Here is a 25808-nt window from a genome sequence, read left to right on the forward strand (position 1 = left end):
ATTATCATTCTTTCCAGTATCAATTATTATGTTCACACCCATATTTTAAAGAATAATAAATATGAATCTCTTAAGTTGCTTTGTATGTGTTGAATAATAGGAACTACTTTGAAAAGCTACAATATCCATTTTCTTTTAACACTATTTCCTTAACGAATAAAATAAATTTTAGTTAAAAGGTCATAACTCATAACTAACCTATCAAAATTTCAGGGAGTAATCCTATGCCTATCCCACATCACCTTGTTTAACTTGAGGTTGTCTTGATGCACATTAATTTGGCCTATAATTATGAGATAGAAGTCCAAAGCAAATTACAGCCATGCGCACATGATGACATTGCAAAAGGCAACTCTAGTAGAGTAGCAGTCTAACACATACTTACAATAGAAATGACGAAATTATCGCTTTCAGAATGTTTCAAGTTTTCTTCACATTAGGAGCTATATATTGTACGAATAATCCAACACAAAATCAAGTAGGGAAATGCATTCCTTGGAGAATATATTACAAATGCTTCTATCTCCCCTCCTGAATTTTCAGTCTTCACTCTTCATTTTTTTTAAAAGATGTTTTTAATTTTAATACCCACTATAACAAACACACATGACTTCTACATTTGACAAACAAGTCCAGTACAGGGTGCTACACAAATTCATGTCCCTTCAGAACAGGAAATATGAAGAACCAAGAACAGATGCATGATTTCTTCCCAAGTTGCGCCCTCGGAGGCATTCCACATCAACAACATCCGAGTGATCTATGAAGAGATTCACCTGAAACATATCAAAGAGGTATAGTATATGTTTAATATCCCAATAAAATAAAATGAATAAAAAAACCCTTAATATCAATAGAAGATGTGGTATGTAAATAAACATATAGTAGAGAGTATTCATTTACATTTGGACCATATTGTTTGATAAACCACTCGGATGTTCTCTGATTTGATGCTTCAAACATAGTCTTCTCAATCCCAAGCCGCCCTATGATCTTCGCTATAAGGTCTGCGCGCATGTTATCAGCATGTTTGGAAAGATCATCAGCATCAATCATTATCATGTCCGCACCGGCTTCCAAACATCTCTCAGCCCTTCTGATCAAGAGATCCACATCTTCCACAAATTCTGTGGCAAAAGTTTCAACACAAGTCAAACTAATATTTTGTTGTATGGTGATTTTGGGTGTTTGTGTGTCATTAACAAGTACAGAACATTTATATCATCATACTCTGCCCTTACAACTTACATCGCTTATATCACCCTTAGATTTTGGTATAAACTTCACTTCAACACTCAAACTCTTATTTTTCAAATTTGATCACGATGGTTATCCAATTGACATCCACATTATATGCTCAAATAGCCCTCAATCCAAAAGGATTGATACCATGTGCACCACCAGTAACTACAAGCTACTGCTTTCTAATACAGCATTCAAATTACTGAGGAAGATGATAATACCATGGTAAAATATGTTCTGCATCATCCTTTTGATTTCATACACATTCTAACTTTGAAATTTAAGAAAAGAAAAATTAAATGAATAAAAACTTATCTTATTATCTGCATTCATTCATCTGCTTAAAGACAATTTATCATCCAAATTGAACTCACAGACATTCTGAATTTCAATATTTCATTTCATTTCAACTCATTGTACTCAGCAAAATTAGAAAAGGAAGAGCATAGAGCAAAACAGAGACATGCTATATTTATTTTTCCCTCCAAAAAGATACGAGTTAACCATTTTATGAGGTAAAAGCTGAGCTTCCATTTAATTATGAGGTAGAATGAGCAGGTATCGGACAAGTTTACATCTCAAGATAAAATTATAAAAACATAAATCATAGACACACACACGCGCTTGCGCGCATATAAATATGGTTACCAGATGATCTGGGCGCTGAAGGAGGAATATAAGCCCCAAAAGCCCTATAAGGACCTCTTGGAATATCAGACTCCTTAATCTTGACCTCAAAATGGGGCTTAGCTTTCATGCCACCACTCTTAATCAATCTGACAAATCTGAGAAGAGTCTCTTCGGGAATCCCAAGTGAGCCCACATTGAGCTCAATTGTGTCAAAACCCATCTGCTTGCATTCCTGTCACAAGTCACAGCAATAAATCATGCAAATTATTATTGACCTAGCACAACAATAACAAACAGCTAATTAGAAACCAATAGAGAGAATTCTCAGACTCAAACCTCAACAAAATCTTTGAAAGCAGAAGGACCTTTGGGAATGGTGTGCTCAGCCCAATCACCAGTGCTAACGTACACATCATGGTGATGAGCCATGTCGATCACTTCTTTGAGAAGTGACTTTGGCATCAAGCTGTGAGACCCTCCAGAAAACTTCAATCCGTCAACGTACTCTCCCATTGATTCAAATATATCCTAAAATTAATCAATTAATTGATTAATTAATGTAATCTCCACTTAAGCCTTATATAATTAAATTAGAGGCACGCAATGCAGTGCAATGCATGATAATGTTAACCTGAAGAACATTGTGGTTGAAGAGAGAGTAATCAGGGCTTCTCATCTCGGTGACGCCGTAGCGGCGAGGCTTGGAGGGGCGGTCCTCGTTCTCCTCGAAGCTCTTCCATCTGTACGCTGACATTTCTCTTTCGCGATGAGATGAGAACTCAAAAGAGAGGAAGCGGGGAATTGAAGATGGATTCTTTTGGGATTAATTATTGAATCGAATTTCTCTCTGCAAATATCCAAATGGAAATGGATGCTGATTGTGATCGTGATTGAGTTCCTTCTCGGAGCTGAAAGAAGGATGCAGTTCCTTCTAGAAACACGGTTTATTCATATTGCCACGTGTTCATTCATGGTCTTTTTTAGACAATAGAACTTTGCATTTACACTTTGGATAAAAAATAAAAATATAATAAATAAAAATTTATTTTACTAAAAAAGTAAAAAAATTATAATAAAATTAAATTATATTAATATTCTTAAATCTTTTATTTTTTTACTAATTAAAGGATGAATTAATAATTATGTTAATATTTATATTTTTTTTCTTTGTTTTCTGATTAAAAAAATAAAATTTAATGAGTTGTACGTTTTTTTTTTTTCATCCAAACAAAAAAAAATTTCTTTTCTTATCCATTCTTCATTTTCTTTATAAATTACTTGACCAATAACACTTAATTTTGTTGAAATATCTGGTTTGTTTGTTATTATAATTTTTTATAAAATATTAGGTAGGATTTTAGTTTCTAAGATATAGGTCAAAAAATTTTTTAGTCCCCAACTTTTTCTTCATACAAAATGGTCCCTAAGATTTAACTTGGTTTTAAACTTGTTCCTAAGGTTTAACTTAATTTTAAATTTTTGACGACCAAAATGGAGGTAAAGATGGATAGTGGACAGATTCTTCTTCTTCTCTTCTTCCTTTTTTTTCTTCCCTCTCCCCTTAATAGGAGCAGAAACACTCCTTTTTTTAATAATTTTTTTGTTATAAATAATTTGATCCTATATTTTAAGATTTAAGTAAAAAGAACGATTTTAAATTTTAGATACGATTTTGTATAAAAAAAAAAGATTAAAAACAAAAAAAACTTTCGACTTATACTTTAGAAATCAAATTCGTACTTAACCTATAAAAAATTTTAGTATGATATTTAGATGAAACAAACCAATTCACTCGTTATTTAATAACTATTGTAATACACACATATAATATATATATAAAACTCATTGCCATGGGGGTGTTTTTATTTTTAATTTAAAGAAACAATAAAATAAATTGTAGATACCAGTCATACCACCAATAAGTCAAATATCTGCCCTTCACGATTGAATTAGTATGAGAGGGTAATAAAATTCATATGAAAAGAAATATGTGAAAAATATATAACTACCATTATTTTTTATTTTTTTAATCAAGTCATATCTAAAAGGTAAAAACAGTGGTTCTTTCGGGTTCTAATAAACCAATATCTTGGAACATGCAATGTTCAATTTTTTTTTGTGACTGAACATAACATAAAGAAAAAAGATCTAAGAAAAAGAGTAGTACTCTTCTCTAATAATAATGTCTAAATTATTAGAAGGCAATAACCACTCTACATACACCTGCTTATTTAAAACAGCAGTCTTAGCCATTAAATCAGCCGCTCTGTTTGCTATTCGCTGGATGAGCACTAAAGTAGCTGTCCAATTGCGTTGGAGCATTTCTTTGATTTTGTCAAGCAGATCAGAGTCATTCCTAATCATGCTGGTTGTGCCTCGCGAAACAAGAAGAAACGCATCAAGATTATCAGTTTCACATATGACCTCTTTGCACTCGCAATCCCAAGCCATAACAACCCTCTCCAAATAGCATAAAGCTCACAACAGAGAACACTAGAAAGAGGTATACTGGCAGAACAACCTTTTATCCAAATTCCCATGCTATCTCTAATAATACATCCAAAGCCAGCTAATTGCTCATTTTCAAAAACGCTTGCATCGCAGTTCACTTTACAGACATTCATTGGAGGTGGTTTCCAGTTATATTTCAAAGAAGAAGGAATAATATGTTTTTGGTTGATAACAACATTAGAGAAATCTCGAGCAGCATGTTTAACTAAGTGAACAATTTTCTCCTTACTCCATGGATCATCTTGGTGGAAGATGTCATTGTTCCTATCCCTCCAAATCCACCAAAAGGCCGCTGCAAAGAGAAACTCATTTTTGTTGAGGTTAGAACGAATCCAAGACACAAAATCCAAATTAGAGTCCTCAGCGGTCATTCCCAAATTTAAGCTAATCCAAATTTGACGAGCTTTTTTGCAAGTCCTAAAGAAGTGGTTAATATCCTCTAGAGCAAGATAACATCTCTGACAAAAATCAGAAGTAGAAATACCTCTTTGAAACCAGTAACTAGCTGTGGGAACTCCATTGTTGAGGCAAAGCCAGAGCAGACACTTTATCTTCTCCGGTATTCTCAAGCGCCAAAGCCAAAGCCAATTTTCATTATCATTCCAGCCAAATTTCTTCTTCAATAGCCATTCATACCCACTTTTAGTCGAGTAGGTGAGAGTATTTGAGTTTGTCCAAAACCAACCTGTTTTATCTCCTGCCTGCTTGATAGGATCAAAGAGCATCAAATCAAGTTTAACTTCTTCCGGAATCATTGTGCAAAGAATATCCCACCGCCAATGCCCAAGGTGCCAGACATCTTCTAACTTCAAGTGAGAATCAGAAATGTGTACAAAAGGAACCAAAGGAGCTAGCATTCCGCATGGTCGCCAAGCATGATACCAAAAGGATTGAGACATCCTGCCTGTACACCAATCAAAACCATCACGAAGCTTTTCTATTGTCTTATAAATCGCTCGCCAAGTGCTTGAAACATTATTAGAAAATTTGGGTGAAAAGCAAGAACTCCCAGATAAATATTTTGCCAACATAATTCTTACCCAAAGCTTATCTTTATTATGCAATAATTGCCAAACAAGCTTTCCGAGTAAAGCAAAATTTACGCATTGAGTATCTCTAATTCCCAAGCCTCCATATTTTCTTGGAGTGACAACTTTGCTCCACTTGACCAAATTTAAGCAACGCTCCCCCACCTTTCCCTTCCACAAGAATTGTCTAAGCACAGAATCAATCTTTTGACAAACCGAAGTAGGAAAAAGAGTCACTTGCATCTGATAAATAGGAAGAGAAGAAGCAACAAATTTGATTAAGCAAAGCCTGCCTGCTCTGTTAAGGAGCCGACCTTTCCAACTAGCCAGCCTATTCTTGATCTTCTCTAAAGAGTCCGAAAAAATAGATCTAGCAGCTCGAGGATAATTAAGGTTCACCCCCAAGTATTTGCCTAGGTCACTAGTAAAAGGAATATGAGAAACACCAGACAACATTTCCTTCCTTCTATTAGAGATATTTCTAGAACAAATAGCTTTAGATTTTTCAATGTTAACCTTCATACCTGAAGCTTTACAGAATAACTCCAAGGTGTGCACAACATTCTGAACTTGACTTTTCTTCGCTTTACAACAAAGGAGGAGGTCATCTGCAAACATCAAGTGAGAAACTCTAGGTCCCCCTCTAGAAACAGCCACACCATCCCAAATACCCTCGTCAACTTGTTTGGAAATGAAGCACGCCAATCTCTCCATGCACAAAACAAATAAATACAGAGAAATTGGATCTCCTTGCCTGAGCCCTCTGCGAGGTTGGAAGCTATCCAATCTATTCTCATTCCAAAGGATGGAAAGATTTGAGGCCTGAACACAATTCATTACAAGCCGAATAATTAGAGAAGGAAAGCCAAAAGATTCAAGAGTGTGCTCAAAAAAATTCCAATCAACTTTATCATAGCTCATTTCTCCAACTGATTTTTTCGTATTTTACAGAAAATAATGAAAACTAAAAGTATAGAGATTAGAGAACAATATTGGTTCCAAGAAGTTGAGTAGCAATACCCATGGATTTGAGCTTTCCTTGCTCATGAACCTCTGGTTTTCTTGTTCTCCATGAAAGAAAGGAATATTAGAAAGGGAAACAATAAAAGAAGAAGAATAAAGTAAAAGCAGCTTTTACCCCTCTTAATAACAACTAATAATTGCTCTCACAGGAGTAGGGATATCAATGGGGCAGGGTGGGGGCGGGGATGCCTCCCTGCTCCCCATCTCCGCCCTCATATTTACTCCCCATCCCCGCCCCATTCCCCGCCGTGGGAGAATATTGTTCCCCATCCCCATTCTCACGGGGCCCCATTCCCCGCGGAGACTCCATTCCCCATCTACATAATAGTTTTAACTAATTATTAATTTTCATATGAATAGAGCTGCAAGTATCTATCTTATACAAAAACTGCAAGATTTTATACAAAAAATTTAAATGACACGATGGTGACTTCTTTCGAAATAACGCAATGGGGGGACGCAACGACGAGCCAAAGGACAAAGTAGTGGACGAGGTGGGAGACGCGGCAACAGAGAGGAGAATGGACACGACGGCAGAGTTACGAAAAGGAACGCCGCAAATAGAAATTATGACGCGGTAAGGGTGATGGCACGGTGAGGTGTGACGATGCGGTGAGAAGGGTAACGAGGGGGTGGCTGCAGAGAGGTTGGATGGAGTATGGACAGCCTTAGAGATCTCTGAATTGAAGAAGGGTTATGCAAATAAAGATTAGGAGTTTTGGGTTTCTATATATATATGTGTGTGAGAAATGACTAAAAAACATATATGAGAAATAAACTATTAAGGATAATTTAAGAAATTCATAAATTTCAGGGAATAGCGGGGACGGGACGGGGATCCCCGCTCGGGTCCCCGCACCTGCTTCAGGGGAATTTTGTCCCCCATCCCCATCCCCGCGAAAAAAATTCCCTACAATCGGATCCCCATTCAGAACAGTCCCCGCAGGAATGCCCACGTCTCAGAAAATTTTGCCATTCCTACACATGAGATAATTGGCAACAATCCTGGCTCAATCTTTATTCTTATGTTGGTGTGTGCACATGCAATTGCTCACTTGCTTGGAAGATGCATTTGCATTTGGTAAGTTAATAGCCCTTCATTTCACTTTAATCTTCAATTCTATGCCATAAACTTTAAACTTGATGTGAATGATTATCATTCTTATTGCAGGATCGTATTAGGGGTTGCATTCTCGATGTTCATCATAGGCACATTAGCCAACTCAAGATCAAGAGAATCTTGTGGGATATCAAATAATCGGTTTGGGGTAAGTATGGTTTTGGTCCTTAAAATTTTTTGTCAGAATCAAATTCGTCCTTCATCTAATTTTTAATTTAAAATGGTTCTTAACGTTTTTTTTCGTATTAAAATCGTTCTTTTATTTTTTTTTGGACAAAAATACCCTCACCACTACTAACACAATTACCTCCTCCAACACCAACACCACCAACACCAACACCACCGCCACCACCACCACCACCACCACCGCCGCCGCAACCACCACCACCACCACCACCACCACCACAAACACCACCACCAACACAACACCAACACCAACTAACACCAACACTAAATTCAGAAATCAACAAAACCAACAATTCAGAAATGAAATCAGATTCAACAAGAACAAAACCAACAATAATTCAACAAATCAAATCAGATTCAACAAAATAACAAATCAAGAAGCAGAAGAAGGAGAAACAGAGATCGAAGCAAGAAGCAGAGGCGCGCGAGGAGCAGCGGCGAGGCGGTGAAGAGCAGCAGAGCGGAAGCCGACGACGAGGAGGTCACGGCGGTGACGACGAGGGCGAGGAGGAGGAGCAGAAACGGCTCGAGACGAGGGCAAGGAGTGGCGTCGGCGAGGAGCGACAAGGAGTGGCGTCGGCGAGGAGCGACGAGGAGCGGCGGCGGCGACGACCCCTTCTCTCCCCCCTCCTCCCTGTTTCTCCCGATCCCCCGCTTCTCTGTATCCCTTTCTCTCCTTTCTTTCGGCGACGGCGACGGCAGCTTCAAGCTTCGCCGGCGCCGGCGCCGTCCCGCTCCCCCCTTCCCCTTCCCCCTCCCCCTCTTCCCTTCCCCTCCCCTCCTCCCCCTTCGTATACCCTTTTCTTCCCCCCCCCCCCCAACATGCTTTACACGCGTTTTCTTTTTTTTTAATTTTATAATTTTTATTATTAAAATAGGAATATGGGTAGTTTAGGAATAATATAAAAAAATTATTAAAAATGACGATTTTAATACGAAAAAAACGTTAAGGATCATTTTAAATAAAAAATTATATGAGGGACGGATTCGATTTTGGTGAAAAACTTTAAGGACCAAAACCATACTTACCCCTAATCGGTTTCTATCCATCGGAGGGATTTTGTGTTTTATTCATGCATTGTTCAATGTTGCCTATTATGTTTCTGTCACTGCTTCAAGAAGGGAAGAGAAGAGGCAACAAAGCCCCAATTAATCATTCACTTACCAAATGTTTCAGATACAATGCCTATCATTTCGCCAAACATTTCGATTCATAGAAAAGAAATGTACATGAACAATTATTTTTTCCTTTTCACATATCTTACCTCCTCTTCCTTTTTGCTCATAACTCATAACTGAAGTATTGACAAAAAATTATTGACATGTACTTGTCACGTGAAGTTTGAATTAGGATTTTGTATAAAGATAATATAATTTGTATGTATTTTGGTCCCAAATATCATCCACAACTCTTTTTCTTTTTCAAATTAGATATTTTATATATATGATTTGTGAGTGAAAAAGTTTGAATAATTTAACCGTCACTTTGTTACATAAACTATTTCAACAGCTCCTCAAATAATTACTTAAAAAGAAAAAGAAAAGTGTATTTCACACGCATGATTTCTCCTTTTATTTAAGTGGTTGTGTTTTTATTTTTTACGAAAATAAATAAATTTAAAAGTCAATACTCATTGTGTGATTGATACAATCTTACAAAAAAATATGTAAAAAGTAAAAAACTATTGATTAGCTGTTTTTATTTATAATTTTTATACATAAATATGTTTTTGAAATATTTGTATCATTTATTTTTATCAATATACCAAACATAATCCCATTTTTTTTAACAGAAAAAGGATGAATATAAATCTTCATTACTATCAAATAAAGAAACACATAAATTTGGCTAATTATGAGATTGTGATAACAGTCACCATCTTCCACATTTGCAAACTGTGATGGAACCAAACTTTCATTGTTACACTAACATGATTTATACTAGATTTAGTACTAGAAAATGATGATGTTTCAGTTATTAGTCTTTTTTTTTTTTTTTCGCAAATTCGAATTTTACAAAGATTCATCGGTCATATTCTTTTTGAAGTAAAAAGGTTCAACACAATAAAATGGAACAATAATAGAACAAAAAAACTAAATAGTAAGTATAAAAATTAATCCATATTCATTACCATCAACAATTATTATGATCAACTTCGTTTTACTCTTTATAGCTCATAAATGACTTGTTAATAACTTCCGCAATTTCTGCTTCTTTGACTCCTCAAGATTTTGTTATTCTTTTTCTATTCATATGTGCCAAATAATAACAAAAATATCAATTAGCCACCTATTACTCTCCTCCTTTTTTACTGTCGTTCATGTTCAGCTCTCAAAGTGTTGTTTAATTGTCCCTAAAATAGTCTACAATTTACCATAGTCAAATAACTATGTACACCATATCTGTCAAGTAAACTCACAATGAAAAAACAAGTGGTGAAAGTCTTTTTACTAATTTTTAATTATTAAAAAATATTTTTTGCTTTAAATAAACATCAAAGAGACTTATTATCCTATAACAATCCTTTAAAAGAAGGTTTATGCCATAGTGATTAATCTTACGTGGCATCCTCACGATTTTTTTCAAATTTTTAATGTATGATCTTTGTTACAATAACACCCCATTATCAAACCATCCTCATTCCACATTTTCACTACTCCTCTGAACATTGTGCCTGAGTTTTCATTTTTCCTTTAGTTTTTGATGTCTTGGCTTTTATATTTTCAGAGTAATTTAGGAACTAAGGCAAAAGAAGGTCTTGCTGTGTAGCTACTGTGGAAGGTTTGCATCCACCCACTCTATTGAGTTTTTATTAGTTTTTTATTTGTTCAATTGCTTAAATTTATTTTTTGCTTTTGCTTATTATTATTCTTCTACTTATTATTACCTTATCTATCCTCCTTCCTCTCAAGTTTGGCTATGTTCTTCACTCTTCAGGGTGGTAGTTTCAATTCTCAATTTTTGGGTCTTTTTCCTTCTAAAACTGGGTTAATTTTTTAGAGAAAATTCTCCTTTATCGCTGTATCTGAGATATTATACGTATATATCTTTTCATTCATAATTAAAGCTTATTTGTGAAAATAGTATTATCCTATGGACTACAATTTTTATATTATGCATTTGAATAAGATTTTGAAGTGAAATAAGTCTAAGTTATGTTGTATATATGGCAACGAACACACTCCATTTTAATCATCAAATATTAATTATAGACATACTATGCTTAGATTCACCGTCTTTAGAAAATTTGTTGATGAACTAAATTCCCATTTTTGACATGGTCGAGATTGAACCACTTATTATTGTCCTGCAACTTTCAAGTCTAGAAAATAAAATGGTGATACTAATTACTTTTGGTATGATTGGTTAATGCCTTTCTTTTAAGTCTTAACTTTGGATGGTTTGTTCATCATAAATTCATAGACTGTTTTTTCTTGAATTCTATTTTTTTGGCTGTCCTTAATGATTATGAGTCTTTTTGGACTATGTTTATGAGTTTGTTTAACTTATAAACTTAATTCTTTTTGAACAAAAATCCACGTTCATCTCTTTTTTTCTTTTTATTTTTTTACATAATTAAAATAGTGTCTAGAAAATATTCTTGGTGCTTTTAGTTTTTCTTTATTTCGTGTATAACTTTCAAGTAAGTATTTGCCTTGATTACTATTTTGATATCTATACAGTATATCCAAAGTCCCAAAAATTACCAAATAAGCCTTTAACTTTTTTTTGTCTTCTCCGGTGGTTAGCTAGACATGGAAACTACTTACCACAGTTGTGAAAAATAATTTGTTTATTGGTTGGAGTTGTAGCAATAACTTTCGGTTAATATTTAAGACATATCATACCAAGTTATCTTTTGGCAATGTCATATAATACAACTTAAAATAGTTCAACAGAATAATTGATTATATGTTGAATCTGTTTTTGACCAATTTTTGGCACATAATATATTTATTTGAAAATTGCATAAGATAATGTAGGTTATCAAGTTTCTAGCTTCCCTTTTATTGCTTTTTCGATTTTTTTTTCCAAATTCATTTGACCCTTTATATGATATTAATAATTTCATTAGTTGATTATAGAAAGACAAAAGGTCAAACTTGATGGTTTTAAATTCCAATCTCTTTGAGGAATGGCCTAATTTTATTGCTTCTCAATTTTAGTATTTGTTTGAAGAATTTTTTTACGCATGGAGGTGTTGGAGTTAAATTTTGATTTATTTCCTAATAGTGATGTAAATGTTAGTATCACTACTATCTTGAACATATTATATATAAGGTATTTTCATAATTGCTATTCATTAATTTTTCTTTTTCATGTTCTTTATTGTTCATTATTTTCTTCTGATTTTGAACTTAGTGTTAATTCTGGTCCTGATAAGATGCTTCTTGGTCTCTAATTTTTAATGTAGGCTGTCTTTAGATTGACATAACTAGATAGAGTAACAGAGTATTTATCACGATATATTAGGGAGCATCATGAATAATGAGTAAGTTTAATTCAATGATTAGTTCTCATCAACTATGGCTCTTTTCATATTTATGTGTGATGGTTCTTTGGAAGAATCTAAATTTCATTGTTGATTAGGTTTATATCGATTCTTGATTTTTTTTTTGAGAAAAAAGTATTACATAATTATTTTTTTTTCTTTGGATATCATTACTCTGTTTATGATTTTTGGAATGGGGTACTTTTGTTGTCTATTGGGTGCCACAAGCTTTAATACTATTTGTTGCTATGGTAAATACAAAAAACTAAGCTTGGTGGCTAGAGAGTAGTAATAATTATAAGAATTTTGTTGTTATTTTTCATGATTAATTTTACATCTCATTCTTAGATGTGTTTCTAGGTTGGTTGATATGGATTCTATAGCATAGCCATACCAACATCGCTCACTTTTAACTTAATTTTACACATTTTTTTACATGTTTAATTTTGCACCTTTATTTTGATATTAATAAAGTATAGATAGATGTAATTGGTCCTCTAATAATTACTAACTGAATCATTTTAACTTAAAACACTTCAATAATAGCCCTAAAATGGGCCTTTAAATTCTTCTAATCAATTAAAAGGGCATTTGGAAGTTGGAACCACCTAACAGGAACAATGCATACCAAATTCTTATGGAATCTCCTTCTCGTCGAGTTCTTAACTTCATAGTTCACATCTTTTTATGGAGATATTGATGACTTAGTGTAACTATCAGTTTATGACTTAGTGTAATTATCAGTTTTTGAATCAGCTTAAAAAATTAAGAAACCCTTTCTCTCATATTATCTTTTGTTTACTACTACTACTAATAATAATAATTATAATAAATATGATTATTAATTAATATTAAATAAATATTTCTCTAACATCTTTTTTTTTAGTATTTCTCAAGGTATGATTAATAAGGAATTTATACATTTTTATTAATTAGAATATTTTAAAAATATTGATCTTTTTGGTAAACAATTTTCACATAAAGCCTTGCTTTTTGTTAAAGTTTTTCGACTTAATAGCAACAATATTATTTCATTAAAACTATCATCTTGTTTATAAGGTAATATCAAGTTTGACAATGGTTAGAAAGAGTTCTGCAAAGCATACAAGTTGGAACAATTATTTGTTACATTATCAAGGGTCAAATAAAAAAAGAGGTATTATAATTCTTAATCAAATAAAAAAAGCACTATAATGCTTATTCAAAACAATAGTTTGATGCCCAACAGCAGTACTATAAAGTTTAAATGTAGTATTTAACAGAGGTCTTTAATAATATTGCATGATGTGATACTTAGCTTTATTTATTTTTGTTCACATACAGCGACAATGCACGATATATTTTGTCATTTTTTCATAATTATATAAGCATATTTCTTTGAAGTAATGAAGATAGATGGTTAAATCCTTTTTTTTATGGATTACGGTAGTTGGTTAACATATTTTTATTTAAATCACAAACTCAAATTTCATTCTCATCTTCCTTCTGATTTGATACTTATGCCAATCTTTTATAATATTTTTGGTATCTTGCGACTCTTTTGAATAAAAGTTATATACATATAGTTTGTGAAATTACTTTTCACTTTGTTCGTGTCTTTTAGTAAGTGCTTTGAATCTAAATATCATGGTTTTAGACCTTTTTTCAATAAAAAAAAATAATAACTGATAATAAGAAGTAATCTTCTTAAGAACATACCCTATTAGTTTTGATGTGTCAGAATATTTACTCTTCGTTTTTAAAGAAAAAAATTGATAAAAATTAATCTCATGTTTATATGTCCAAGTAGTCATATTGAAGATTAAAAAAGGATAATCATTTTCATCTTATAGCAATTTTGTTTGATTGAATATGATTATTTATTTTTATTATTTTTTATTTGAAACTGTTTTTCAGCATTTGAGTTTTTGATATCGAAGTTTTTAAAAGGTTTTTTTTTTTTTTTGTCTTAAAAAGGAGAAAAATTAAAAAAGAACAATGAATTTAGTACATAAGAGTTTTGAAACAAATATAAAAATTAAAAAATAATGAAAATTATGGGATTATTCTGTATAGTTTTCATTATTTGAAAAAAAAAATAACTTTATTATTATAATGCAAATTGAATTGTATTTTAGCTTTAGATTTTTTTAGTATTTGTGTTGATTCGTAAACTTTTTTTTATATGAGACTTTAATATTAAATTATTTTGTTCACAACTTCATTATATAATTATATTATAATGTATTTATTATAATTAAGTCATATTTTTATTTTATTTTATTTATTTTTGTAATTTTTTTTAAAAAGTAAAATCACATATTCTTATTTTTATGATCTAATTTTATATATATATATATAAATAAAAGTCTATATCAAGTCCTTAATCTAATAATATTTTAATATTAAATATTTTTCATTATAATTATGATACCCGTGCATCGCACGGGCACTTCTCTAGTTATTACTAATTTTTTGTTTTGATCATAATTTTCTTTCATGCTCATATAGAAATTGAATTAACTATGATTTTGAAATAACTAGTTGCCCACTCTATGCAAATTGCAAAACTTGGGTGGGCTGAATGTACCAAATCACCCTTGTGTGGGCCTTAGCAAAAATAAAAAAGACGATTTTTGTTACGAGGAAGATAACCGTTAGTTTCAAATTTGAATTTATAAAAAAAAGGATTATTTCTTTATTTTATTTTATCGTAGATGATTAGATCAACTGGGTGAGTTAACCGCGCCACACCCAAATTCAAATTTCACGCTCCATCCACAACACAACGCAACACCCCGCTCTCTTCGTCTTCCCTTTCCCACAAACCCTAAGTTCCCAAATTGACCCGACCATTTCCGAAGCCAAACATGGCTTCTCGAAACCAGAACAGGCCTCCTCGCAGCCCCTCTCACGTAAGTCCCCATTTCCCCCCTTTCATCTAATTTCAGCATCGATTTCATTCACTGATAGTGATAATAATTTTCGAATCTAAGGCAATTTCTTCTTCGGATTTTTTTGTTTGTTTTATTTTAGAAGAAGGTGGGTTCAGAAGAATTATTCTCGGATAAGCGTCGAAGGATCGGAGCTGACAAGATGGAGAGACAAGGAGCCACTGGAGGTAGGATAAGGACGCCATTTTCCTCCGTTAACAACCGCACGGATGCCGCAAGTGAGGCCGGAAGCGCCGAACCCTCTGAGTGTGATACCATTGAGTTCACCAAGGAGGACGTAGCGGCCTTGTTGAATGAGAAGATGAAGAAGGGGAATCCTTATGATAATAAGGTACTTTGACAATCTTAATGAATTTGTGTTATCTGGGCGGTGGATCTTATTTGGACAATTTTTTTTTGCTGAAGTACTTAGGTGGTTGTTGTTATGCTGGTGTTTTAGTTTCATAGTGTTTTCCCAACTCGTTTTGCAGAAAAAGATGGAGCAGATGACTGACCTGATAAAGCGGCTTAAGCTTTGCGTTCGCTGGTTTAAGAAAATTGAAGAAGGAGATGCCCAAGAAAAGCAGAGGCTTGGTTCTGAACTAGAGGCAGCTCAGAAGAAGTGCAATGATATTGGTATTGTGTTTCTCTCTTGACTATGTGGACTTTTTCGGTGACAACTGATAAGTTGATTGGATGTGTTGTTGAAAATATCTGATTTTTGTTAAATATGTGGTTGAATGCTAGCTTCTTTGAATTATACTATTATTACGCTGTGGCATCCAAGATGCAGAGTATTATCCGTGAATATGGATGTCTTTCTTTAGTATAACTGTCTAATGATTTCAAATTCCTAACAAAATTTGATGTTGAAGAAAGCTTCAATTTTCTACCTTGTTGCTTTGGCTGCTTTTTCTAAAAGTCTACATAGTACTTACATTTCCTTTGACATGTTATAAGAAATTGATACCATTAGACCAACCATTTATTCATTAAATACTCATGTTTTTCTCAGAGATTGAGTTGAAGAATATGATGGAGGAATTGAACAAGAGAATCTCTGATTTAGAAGAGAGAATTGCAAAGGAAGAATCAGATAAGTTGGTAAGAATGCCTGGTTGAATATCCCAATTGAAGAGTCTATTTTTGCCCCTCTTGCCTAATGGCCTAAGTTTTCTTGGATTTAAAACCAGGAAGCAGATAATCGTTATAGAGAAGAAAAGGAAGCAAGGAATGCGGCTGAGAAAGTTTGTAAAGAGAAATCCACTGAGCTTGAGCGGATTCAGGGCGAGAAATCAGCTGCTGAGCGAAAGGTAATACTGTGCTATATTCTAGAAAAGATAGTCATTGATAAACTGGTCAAATATGTCAGGCAAAAATATTTCTCTTGGGTTATTCCTCACTTGATTTAATAATGCTAGTCAGTTATTTGATTCCTGGTGATTCCCTCATTGTTATTTATTTATCATTTTTTCTTTGAAACTGTTGAGTTTTGCAGGCAAATTCAAATGAGGACTTGTACAAAAGATCACAGGAGTACAATATGAGTCTGCAGCAGTACAATAGTCGTCTTCAGTCAGATCTTGAAGCAGCTAAGGAAGCACAGAGAAAACTTGAAACAGAGAAAGCAACTGCTGTTGAAAGCCTTAGTCTTGCTAGAGGTCACAATAAGATACTGCAGAATGAGTTGGCGACTCTTAAAGTAAGTTTTTTCAGTCTGATCTTTCTTTCTTTCACCTGCTAATGCAGTTATGCTGTTTTCTGTGCTGGCATCGTTCTTCATGATGGCACTGGAATTCAACTTGTACTCTGATTCCTAACATGTCATAAAATCTTATTGTGAAAATAGGAAATACTTTTGATTTGAGCATTACGCTGTTACGTGCTTTTCAATTATTGGCATTAGCTTCCAGTTGTTGTCTTTGTATAGCATTCTAAAGTTTGTTCACTCCCTTTTTCATATTTGGTTTTTCAGGCTTCACAGAGTGAAGCTCTAAATGAGAAAGAAAAATTAGCAAATGAACTAAAATGTCTTCGTGAGGAGTTAAAACAAATCAGAGATGACCGTGATTGTCAACAGAAGCAAGTAAAGAATTTAACAGCAGAAGTAGCAAAGTACAAAGAATTTACTGGGGAATCATGTAAACAATTGGATTCCTTGATAGATAAAACAAACGCCCTTGAGGTTTGTACAGATTTCCAGCTTTGTAATTTTTTATCCTTTTTATTAATTATGTGCACTCCTGTGACCATAAGTCACAATATCATAATAGAGTGGGCTTTCTTTATAGGAGACTTGTTCTTCTCAAAGGGAGAGAATATTCACACTCGAGCAGCACCTGGCAACTGAAAGGGAGAAGTTAAAGGTAAGGCAATTGACTTATATGTATCACATATTCTTACCTTTGTGGCTTTGCTAAAATTTTATCGGAAATAATTAAATGGTATTTATATATATAGTCCTCATTTGATTACTAGATTTGATGCTAACATCTATTTTATTTCTTTTAGATGGCTGATATGTCTGTATCAGAAACAAGAACAGTGTTTGAAGATCAGAAAAGAATCATACGTGAACTGCAGGATAAATTAGCAGATAAAGAATCTCAAATAGTTGAAGGAGATAAGCTGAGGAAAAAACTTCACAACACCATTCTGGTAATACTTTTTTGCCAAGTAATTGGTATCATCTCCACATTCCCTCTTCAGTTGTGAGGCAATATATTCTAACCAATGGTCATTATTCTAATTTTCAAATTGTAGGAGCTAAAAGGAAATATTCGCGTGTTCTGCCGGGTGAGACCTTTGCTACCAGATGACGGCACAGGAACTGATATGGTCGTTTCTTACCCTACATCAACAGAATCACTTGGCCGGGGAATTGAATTGGTTCAAAATGGTATATGCTCAAATTTCTTTGCACCATTCTCTCTGTTATGATTTTCACTTAGTGTCTATGCTTGCCAAACAAGTATAACAATGCCATCGTTGATGATCAACAGGGCAGAAGTACCCTTTTACATTTGACAAGGTGTTTAATCACGACGCTTCTCAGAATGACGTATTCCTAGAGATATCCCAGCTGGTGCAGAGTGCACTTGATGGATACAAGGTTGATTTTTTACTTTGACATGTCATACTCAACACTTATCTTTTCTTTTTGGTACAAACTGCATTGACAAGAGGATCATGGCTTGTTATGGCAGGTGTGTATCTTTGCGTATGGGCAAACGGGTTCAGGCAAAACTTATACAATGATGGGCAGGCCTGATGCTCCAGATTTGAAAGGGTTGATACCACGTTCTCTGGAACAGATATTCCAGACAAGCCAATCTCTGAAAGATCAGGGTTGGAAGTACAAAATGCAGGTTGGTACCTAGTATACTTCGTCCTGGTTTTCATGTGGTTATACCTATGAATGGGAGCTGAAATATTTTGTTAACATTTGTAGGCATCAATCTTGGAAATATATAATGAGACCATCCGGGATTTGTTATCAAATAGGCCATGTGGGATTGACCAGACACGAACAGACAATGGTGTTTCTGGCAAGCAGTACAATATTAAACATGATGCAAACGGAAACACACACGTTTCTGACCTAACCATTGTGGATGTTTGTAGCGTGAACGAGATTTCCTCACTCCTAAAACAGGCTGCCCAATGCAGGTATGGTTTGGTTTATATATGTTGGATCCTCCAATATAATGCAAGAACCTGTGTGCTCTTTCACATGAATTGCAAATGAAATATTGTTCTCTTCCAAGTTCCAGCTACTCATATACATAATACATTTTTGTTCTTGTTCTACAATTTACTTATAACTTAAGATTTTTGTGCCCTCTTTCAGGTCTGTGGGAAGGACACAGATGAATGAGCATTCATCTAGAAGCCATTTTGTCTTCACTTTGCGTATTTGTGGGATAAATGAGGTACTTGACTCCTAATACACATTGATAAAACTTTTATTTTTCATTCTGAGACACACTTCTAAATCTTTGTACTGTTTTTTTGTCTTAATACTTTATTTTCTGATGCGTGTAGAATACTGAACAACAAGTACAAGGTGTCTTAAATCTGATTGATCTTGCTGGAAGTGAAAGACTTTCAAGGAGTGGGGCAACTGGGGACCGGTTGAAGGAAACTCAGGTATCAATTTGATTTGCATTGTTCAACAAAACAGTAATTAATGCTTGTAATAAAAAAGAGATAGTAACTAATTTTGTTTTGCTGCAACATTCAGGCTATCAATAAAAGTCTATCATCTTTGAGTGATGTAATATTCGCTTTGGCAAAGAAAGAAGAGCATGTTCCTTTCAGGAATTCAAAACTTACATACCTTCTTCAGGTATGATTCTTAAATTTGTTACATACTACATAGATGTCCATACTACTTAAATTTCTATGTTCTATGTCCATACTACATAGGTATGATTCTTAAATTTGTTACATGCTACTTAACTTTCTATGTTGTATCCATGTGCATTTGCAGCCATGTCTTGCTGGTGATTCAAAAACATTGATGTTTGTCAACATTGCACCTGATCAATCATCAACCAGCGAGTCGCTTTGCTCGCTTCGTTTCGCAGCCAGAGTCAATGCGTGTGAAATCGGGGTTCCAAGGCGTCAAACTCAGACAGCCACATATCATCCATAACCCAAAAATAAAACTGTTATTTATATATTAGTGTTTGGAAAAAAAAATGCTATTCTTTCATGGTGCTTTGATAGATGTAAGAGTGTAACATTTTAGAGAAATGGGGCTTGTGTAGTTTGTTTGTAAAGAGGCTTAGATTTAGCCTCCAAAAGAAAGTACTAATGATTTGTATCATTTAGCTGACCATAATAGTCACCTTTTCATTATTTTAGCAGTGTTGACCATTCTTAAAATAAAACTTTCATCCTGTGAATTGTTCTTGAGGGAAAGCTCTACATAGAACAACACAAATCCTTACTCCTTTTCTTCTGCCTCTTTTTTTCTAAGAGGGATGAAACTTCGTTTTGAAGAAAATTGTGAATAAATAAAGGAATACGGATGATAGGAAAATAAGAAATAAATAAATACTAAGGCATGAACTTGTGTATATTAATAGAGTTGAATTTGAGTAACTGTCAATTCCGTGAGCATTTTTAGTAAAAGTATTTAATCTAAAGAAATATTCCTTCCATTAAGATTAAGATTATTAAAATGAATAACAATTTCTAGTCTTTTAACATTTTATAAAAATATGTATAAAGCCTGTTAAGACTTGTTAACATGAATAACCTATAAGAAATAATTGAATGTTAGAATTTAAAAAGAAATATGACTATTAACTTTTTTTTCCAATTCATTACTAAAATTTATAGCCTACTTTTAGGTATCCCAACATAAAAAGATAATAGTGATATGTGGGTAAAATGGTATCAAACGTCAAAGAACTGAAATGATAATCAATTTGAAATATATGTTAACCTTAAAAAATAAAAGAATATAAAAAGAATAAGAGAATCTGAGATACCATATTCTGTTGTGAGCAACAGAACCGAGAAACGTAAATTTTTCTATTTCTTGAATTTACTCATCCCTTCTTTCTTAATTGTGTTTAGGTACTGTACTCTCTTTTCTTCAATAAGAATTTCTCTAACGAAATAATGACAAAGTTACATTCATGTGATTCATCTTCCCGGAAGCTGTTATATGTTATTGCACATGGATATTACATGTCAGAATATAATAGCAGTCAAGCCTATGCTACATATTAATTTCACTCTCATAAGCTTGGCTACATTATCTATCTTAGTAATTTGTTTCCGTGACTCTCAGTAAGTCCAAAATTGCACTCCATGTACCATGTATGTAATTAAAAAAAAAAAAAACTAAGGTTATAAAACTGAAATTCAGCATGGTTGGTTGAACCCCATGTATTTCCCTGACTTGTAGTCCTTCCAAATATCCATGGCTCCAAAGCTAGTCATTAGGACATTGCTGAGTGTCATCACTAAGCTAACAGAAAATACTATCAAGGATGGTCTTCCATATTCTTTGATTGCTCTATGCAGCACTAATAACCCAAGGAGTGATGCAATGAAACATATTATGGCCAATGTTACTGCTGTCTCTATGTATTCCATTCCCAACATTACATATTGCAATGCTGACATGGTAGATGAGAAGAACACCATGAATGAGCATGTTGCTGCTGTTACCTGCACAACCAATATATTCGAAATTAAAACTCCGAACTCAGATTAATCATAATTAATGTCATAAGTGAGATTTACCTCAGGAGGTACTCCAACCTGAATGAGAAGTGGACTTATGAGCATTCCACCACCAATTCCAAATACACCACCCAGCATCCCTGCTAGTAGTGCCATCACTGGAAAAATCATCTTATTTGGTTGCCCACTTCTGCTTAGGCATGGACCCTGCATAATCAAATTTCAAGGGAAGTTGAGTAACTTAGTTGAATAGAGAAGCTTCTATTCTAAATTCTAATGTGATGTTCACTAACTTCTTTTCTAAGCACAATCCAGGCAGTGAAAACTATAGCCAGAGGTACTTGAACTGATGAGAGGATCCAAAATCCAACACCACATGCCTCCATTGGAATTATACTCTGCACAATTTCACAATTCAAAGTATCTGATTAAATAAATCTGCTAGAGCGAAATTGCCTATGGCTATAATAAAAAGAGTGAAAGAAACTGTTACCTGTCCATATTTATTGCCACGAAGAAGATAGAGGAAGAAGAAACAGAACCAGACTAAAAGCAACACCCCCACTTTCAACCAAGGGATACCAAATTTTCTATTCTCTTCAGCAGCAAGAAGAGGCTCAAGACTCTTCAACCCTTCTTCAATCTCTTGTTTGTTCTCCTGAACTAGCCTCTGGCCTTCTTCATCAGCAGCATTATCCCCATTCTCAACTCCCTCAAACCCTTTCTTCCTAATCTCTTCTGACTCGGCCTTCCAAAGCAGTACCCCATTGATGCAAGTTTTTGAGGTACACCAAGTGAGAAAGATGGCAAACAACAAAGTGATCAACCATTCTGGGAACACAAGGTTACAGATAACTCCAATGCTCACTCCCAGCAACATACACGGTTCTGACAAGAGGGCTATATCATAATCAATCAATGATTTGCCACCAAATCTAGTACTAGTGGTGCAGAGGAGGTTGCAGAAAACGTTTGCAATGGAGCCTCCAGTGACCATGAAAGCAGAGAGAGACGAAGCTGTTTTGAGGTCTAAAGAAGCAACAATGGTGAGTATCGGTATAAAGAGGCCACCACCACCGATCCCACCAGCACTGGATATGGAAGAAGCCACGAAACATAAGAGTGATGCAAGAAGCATGTGGCCTGATAAAGGTACCTTGGCATGTTCTTGTGATCCATTATCATCATAGATTTTCTCCACCGAACTTGTTTGTGATTTTGCAGAGTTGAAGGCTACGATGAAGATGAGAAGGAAGCATGAAAGAGAAGCGTGGTTCATGATTGGAATCAGTGGTGTGTGGTTTCTGTGTTGTGGGGTTTATATAGTGACACAATTAAAGGAAGAGGAAGCATATGATAAAGAGTATGAATCCAAGTGAGTAAAAAACAAATAAACAATATTGGACCGAATTCTTTAAATTAGTTAAAACAAGATTTTGCTGTTAAGGATAGTATAAATTAATATTAGCTAATCTTTTTTTTATCTTTATCTTTTAGAAGATTTAGAATTTTTAATTTAAGTCAATGATAACAACAATGGATGGCTGATCATAAAGGGTAAAATTTTGATATTAAGAATGGTGTTGGAAAGAAGAAAAAAATATGAATTAAAAAAATTAATTTCTAATTAAAGTAAAAAACCGTGGAACTTTTATATTACTCGATTTTTTTTTTTTGGTGACTGAAATAAATTAAACAAAGAAAAACAAAAAAAACAAAACAAGGAACTGCTTAAATAGAGGGACAGTCCCGTTTAAGACTACTCTTAAACTCCTCCCAAGGTGAAAGAAGCTCCACATGCGAAAGTTGTAACTTCATCGCCATCTTTGCCATAGTATCTGCCACCGTGTTTGCATCTCTCATAATCAAACGAAAGTCAACACGCCAATTCCAATGCATGATATCTCTTATTTTGAGCACCAGTGGATCAATAAACCCAAAACCATCTTGAGTAACAAGATTAAATGCTTCCACACAATCTGTCTCACAAATAACATCTCGTTGACCCACATCCCAAGCTAAGAGATATCCTCTCCAAATAGCAAACAATTCTCCTTGAAAAATACTATTACTCTCAATCATTCCCAAACACCCCCTTTGCCAGCTCCCATTACAATCTCTAATAACACAAGCAAAACCAACACTATCACCCGAACCAAAATAACTAGCATCACAATTAATCTTAAAAGTACCAATGGATGGGGGATTCCAAAAACCATTTAGAGTAGAGGGAAGGGACATACGTTGTAATTCAAAAATATTTCTAAGCTCCTTTTCTGAAGTTAATGCCAGACAAATGACTTTTTCCGGTATATTACTCGATTTGATTCCGCACATAAGTAGTGGTTTTGATTTTTGAATTCAATTGTCGTAGGAAATTAGGATTTGTTAAATGTCGAAAAAGAAAAAATCTTTTACTTTCATATTAGATATTCCTTTTTTAATTTATTGAATAAAATAAATATGACCAGAAGACTAGAACGTAAGAGTATTTCTAATACTAGTTTTAATTATAATTTTATTTTAGATTTTATAAGATAGCACATAAATATTTGTGGAATCATTTATTATAAATAATAATTTAAAATTAAAAATAAAATTTATTTTTTTAATTTTTAGTCTTAATTCAATCAAAATTTTATATTATTTTTAATTATTTTATAGATATAATTATACGAATGATAAAATTTTATTAGTTTTTTATCAAAGTGTACCATATCTTTAAGATAATATTGGTTTTATTTCATCAACTAACTTTAATACAAACTTAATTTTAAATGAATTCACTTTTTAAAAGTACCAAAAATAATACTCTAAAAATATTGCTCTAAAAGATTAAAATATTTACTAGCTAATTAATTGCATATTTATTTTCTACATATTAATTAAAAGGATAGATTAGGATTGCAAAATTAATTTATATTAGGTGAGTCAAATACTCAAATGGATAGTAGTAATCTATTCGTCAGACTCCAATAAACTTAGAGTTTTGCTCAATCACTTTGAAAATAGAAATTTTCAATACAAATCCTCTTATTATTTTAAAATAATTTTAAATTAAACTTAATTCTTTAAGAAATCTAAATTATTAAAATAAGTCAGTTTATAATTTATCAACGTTGAAAAATATATATGGATAATAGAATATTTTATTTTCGAGACTTTCAGCTTTGATTTTATTTGTTATTATATATAGTGACATGCAAGCTTTTTAATTATGTTTAGTTTTCTCCACTCATGCAACAATATATTGGAGGAAAATACTGGTCGAGATTAGGAGTCACAATTGGTAAGGTAAAGTAGGGTAAGGTTTAAATTCAATTTTCTATCGTTAAGTTGAAATTTTTATATAAATTTAATTTTAATTTATTTGCGAGTTGAGAATATTTCAACTCTAATTCTATCCGTTCTTAATTTGCGGATACTAGATCTTATCCACAGATTACTAAAAAGATGCAACATTATTATATAATTTAATAATAATTTAAAATAAAACTAATTTTTATGTAAAAAAATATTAAATTATCAATTAATAATCTTCTCTTAGTAACTAAATATCTTTTATATTTAATGAGAAGTCTTTGATTCAATATTCATTTAAAAGATATAAAAGAAAAAACTTATAAAAAAATAAAAAGAGAATAATACTAAAAACTTACTTTTTTTCAATTAACAATATTATTCGATTAATAATATTAGTCAGTCTTTTTAAAATTATTTTATTTATCTTAAATTTTAAATTTTAAATTATAAACTTTTTAAATTATAAATCTAAAATTTTAAATCTTCAAAAAAGTAAAAAAATTTAAATTAAAAAAGATAACTAATATTAACTCACTAAACATTTGGTCTCTATTTTTGTTTTTAAATTAAATGAACCGGTGAATAAGTTAGAGTTAAACTAAATGCATACACTTTTATGTCATATTTTAGGTTAGAATCTATGATACATGACTGTGTATGATATGCATGAATATAAATAATGATGACTATACAGTAATTTTCTTTTTAAAGATGATTAAGGACTGTGACAAATGACAGCTTGATTTAGATTGAGTGAAGATTAGGTTCAAGCTTTCATCTTTGGTAATTACTATAGGAAACATTTCAAGTGCATCGGAAGTACCGGTGCTCCAGTTGTTTTAACCGTTGATCTGAATTATAAAAAATATATATAATATATATTAATTAAAATCAACAGTTAAAACAACTGGTGCATCGGTATTCTCCGGTGCACCTGAAATGTTTCCATTACTATATATATCCTTGTCAGATGTCTAAAAAGTATTGTCTAATTACTAAAATAGGTAAAATAATTAATTTTAAATTTAAAACTATAAAAACTAAAAAATTTTAAATATTTTAAAGTTACTATAAAAAATAATTTAGGCAAAAATTAGACACCAAACAAAAGACACTATAAAATTAGCCATTACATAATTTTGAAAAAGGAATCTAT

At 33.0% G+C, this 25808-nt stretch overlaps 3 protein-coding genes across 5 annotated transcripts; 1 reads left to right on the top strand and 2 right to left on the bottom strand.

The window, feature by feature from the left end:
* Positions 1-393: 393 nt before the first annotated feature.
* Positions 394-2824, bottom strand: LOC112728651 (protein HEAT-STRESS-ASSOCIATED 32). The gene is made up of 5 exons (XM_025778878.3): positions 2504-2824; positions 2209-2400; positions 1891-2104; positions 904-1127; positions 394-776 (listed from the first exon to the last, which is right to left on the bottom strand). Exons 1-5 carry the CDS (start codon positions 2624-2626, stop codon positions 666-668), a joined length of 864 nt encoding a protein of 287 aa, XP_025634663.1. The 5' UTR covers positions 2627-2824; the 3' UTR covers positions 394-665.
* Positions 2825-14938: 12114 nt separating this feature from the next.
* On the top strand, positions 14939-20008 carry LOC112728655 (kinesin-like protein KIN-14C). Of its 2 annotated transcripts, none has more exons than XM_025778881.3 (17): positions 14939-15127; positions 15249-15497; positions 15637-15781; positions 16161-16249; positions 16339-16458; positions 16644-16847; positions 17121-17330; positions 17437-17511; positions 17657-17803; positions 17909-18044; positions 18148-18257; positions 18352-18513; positions 18597-18814; positions 18996-19077; positions 19190-19294; positions 19389-19493; positions 19638-20008. In XM_025778881.3, the coding sequence occupies exons 1-17, from the start codon at positions 15083-15085 to the stop codon at positions 19800-19802; spliced, it is 2367 nt and encodes a 788-aa protein (XP_025634666.1). In that variant the 5' UTR covers positions 14939-15082; the 3' UTR covers positions 19803-20008. The 2 variants fall into 2 exon arrangements, with proteins under 2 accessions (XP_025634666.1, XP_025634667.1); XM_025778882.3 differs by having other exon boundaries at positions 15252-15497.
* Positions 20009-20808: 800 nt separating this feature from the next.
* Positions 20809-22699, bottom strand: LOC112728656 (sulfite exporter TauE/SafE family protein 2). Of its 2 annotated transcripts, none has more exons than XM_025778884.2 (4): positions 21843-22699; positions 21643-21747; positions 21428-21556; positions 20809-21334 (listed from the first exon to the last, which is right to left on the bottom strand). In XM_025778884.2, the coding sequence occupies exons 1-4, from the start codon at positions 22626-22628 to the stop codon at positions 21026-21028; spliced, it is 1329 nt and encodes a 442-aa protein (XP_025634669.1). In that variant the 5' UTR covers positions 22629-22699; the 3' UTR covers positions 20809-21025. The 2 variants fall into 2 exon arrangements, with proteins under 2 accessions (XP_025634669.1, XP_025634668.1); XM_025778883.3 differs by having other exon boundaries at positions 21410-21556; positions 21843-22694.
* Between the last annotated feature and the right edge of the window lie 3109 nt (positions 22700-25808).

This window comes from Arachis hypogaea, chromosome 12 (assembly GCF_003086295.3).
Source record: "Arachis hypogaea cultivar Tifrunner chromosome 12, arahy.Tifrunner.gnm2.J5K5, whole genome shotgun sequence".
In the NCBI taxonomy this organism is placed as follows: domain Eukaryota; kingdom Viridiplantae; phylum Streptophyta; class Magnoliopsida; order Fabales; family Fabaceae; genus Arachis; species Arachis hypogaea.

Excerpts from the sequence above, each read along its gene's own strand:
- LOC112728651 (XM_025778878.3), bottom strand. The coding sequence starts at position 2,626 with ATGTCAGCGTACAGATGGAAGAGCTTCGAGGAGAACGAGGACCGCCCC. Across the intron at positions 2,105-2,208 it reads CTTTCAAAGATTTTGTTGAG|GAATGCAAGCAGATGGGTTT; the intron begins GTTTGAGTCTGA and ends GACTTGTGACAG. Across the intron at positions 1,128-1,890 it reads TTCAGCGCCCAGATCATCTG|AATTTGTGGAAGATGTGGAT; the intron begins GTAACCATATTT and ends CTTTTGCCACAG.
- LOC112728655 (XM_025778881.3), top strand. The coding sequence starts at position 15,083 with ATGGCTTCTCGAAACCAGAACAGGCCTCCTCGCAGCCCCTCTCAC. Across the intron at positions 18,045-18,147 it reads AATTGAATTGGTTCAAAATG|GGCAGAAGTACCCTTTTACA; the intron begins GTATATGCTCAA and ends GATGATCAACAG. Across the intron at positions 19,494-19,637 it reads AACTTACATACCTTCTTCAG|CCATGTCTTGCTGGTGATTC; the intron begins GTATGATTCTTA and ends GTGCATTTGCAG.
- LOC112728656 (XM_025778883.3), bottom strand. The coding sequence starts at position 22,628 with ATGAACCACGCTTCTCTTTCATGCTTCCTTCTCATCTTCATCGTAGCC. Across the intron at positions 21,748-21,842 it reads GTGGCAATAAATATGGACAG|AGTATAATTCCAATGGAGGC; the intron begins GTAACAGTTTCT and ends GAAATTGTGCAG. Across the intron at positions 21,557-21,642 it reads GGATTGTGCTTAGAAAAGAA|GGTCCATGCCTAAGCAGAAG; the intron begins GTTAGTGAACAT and ends TTGATTATGCAG.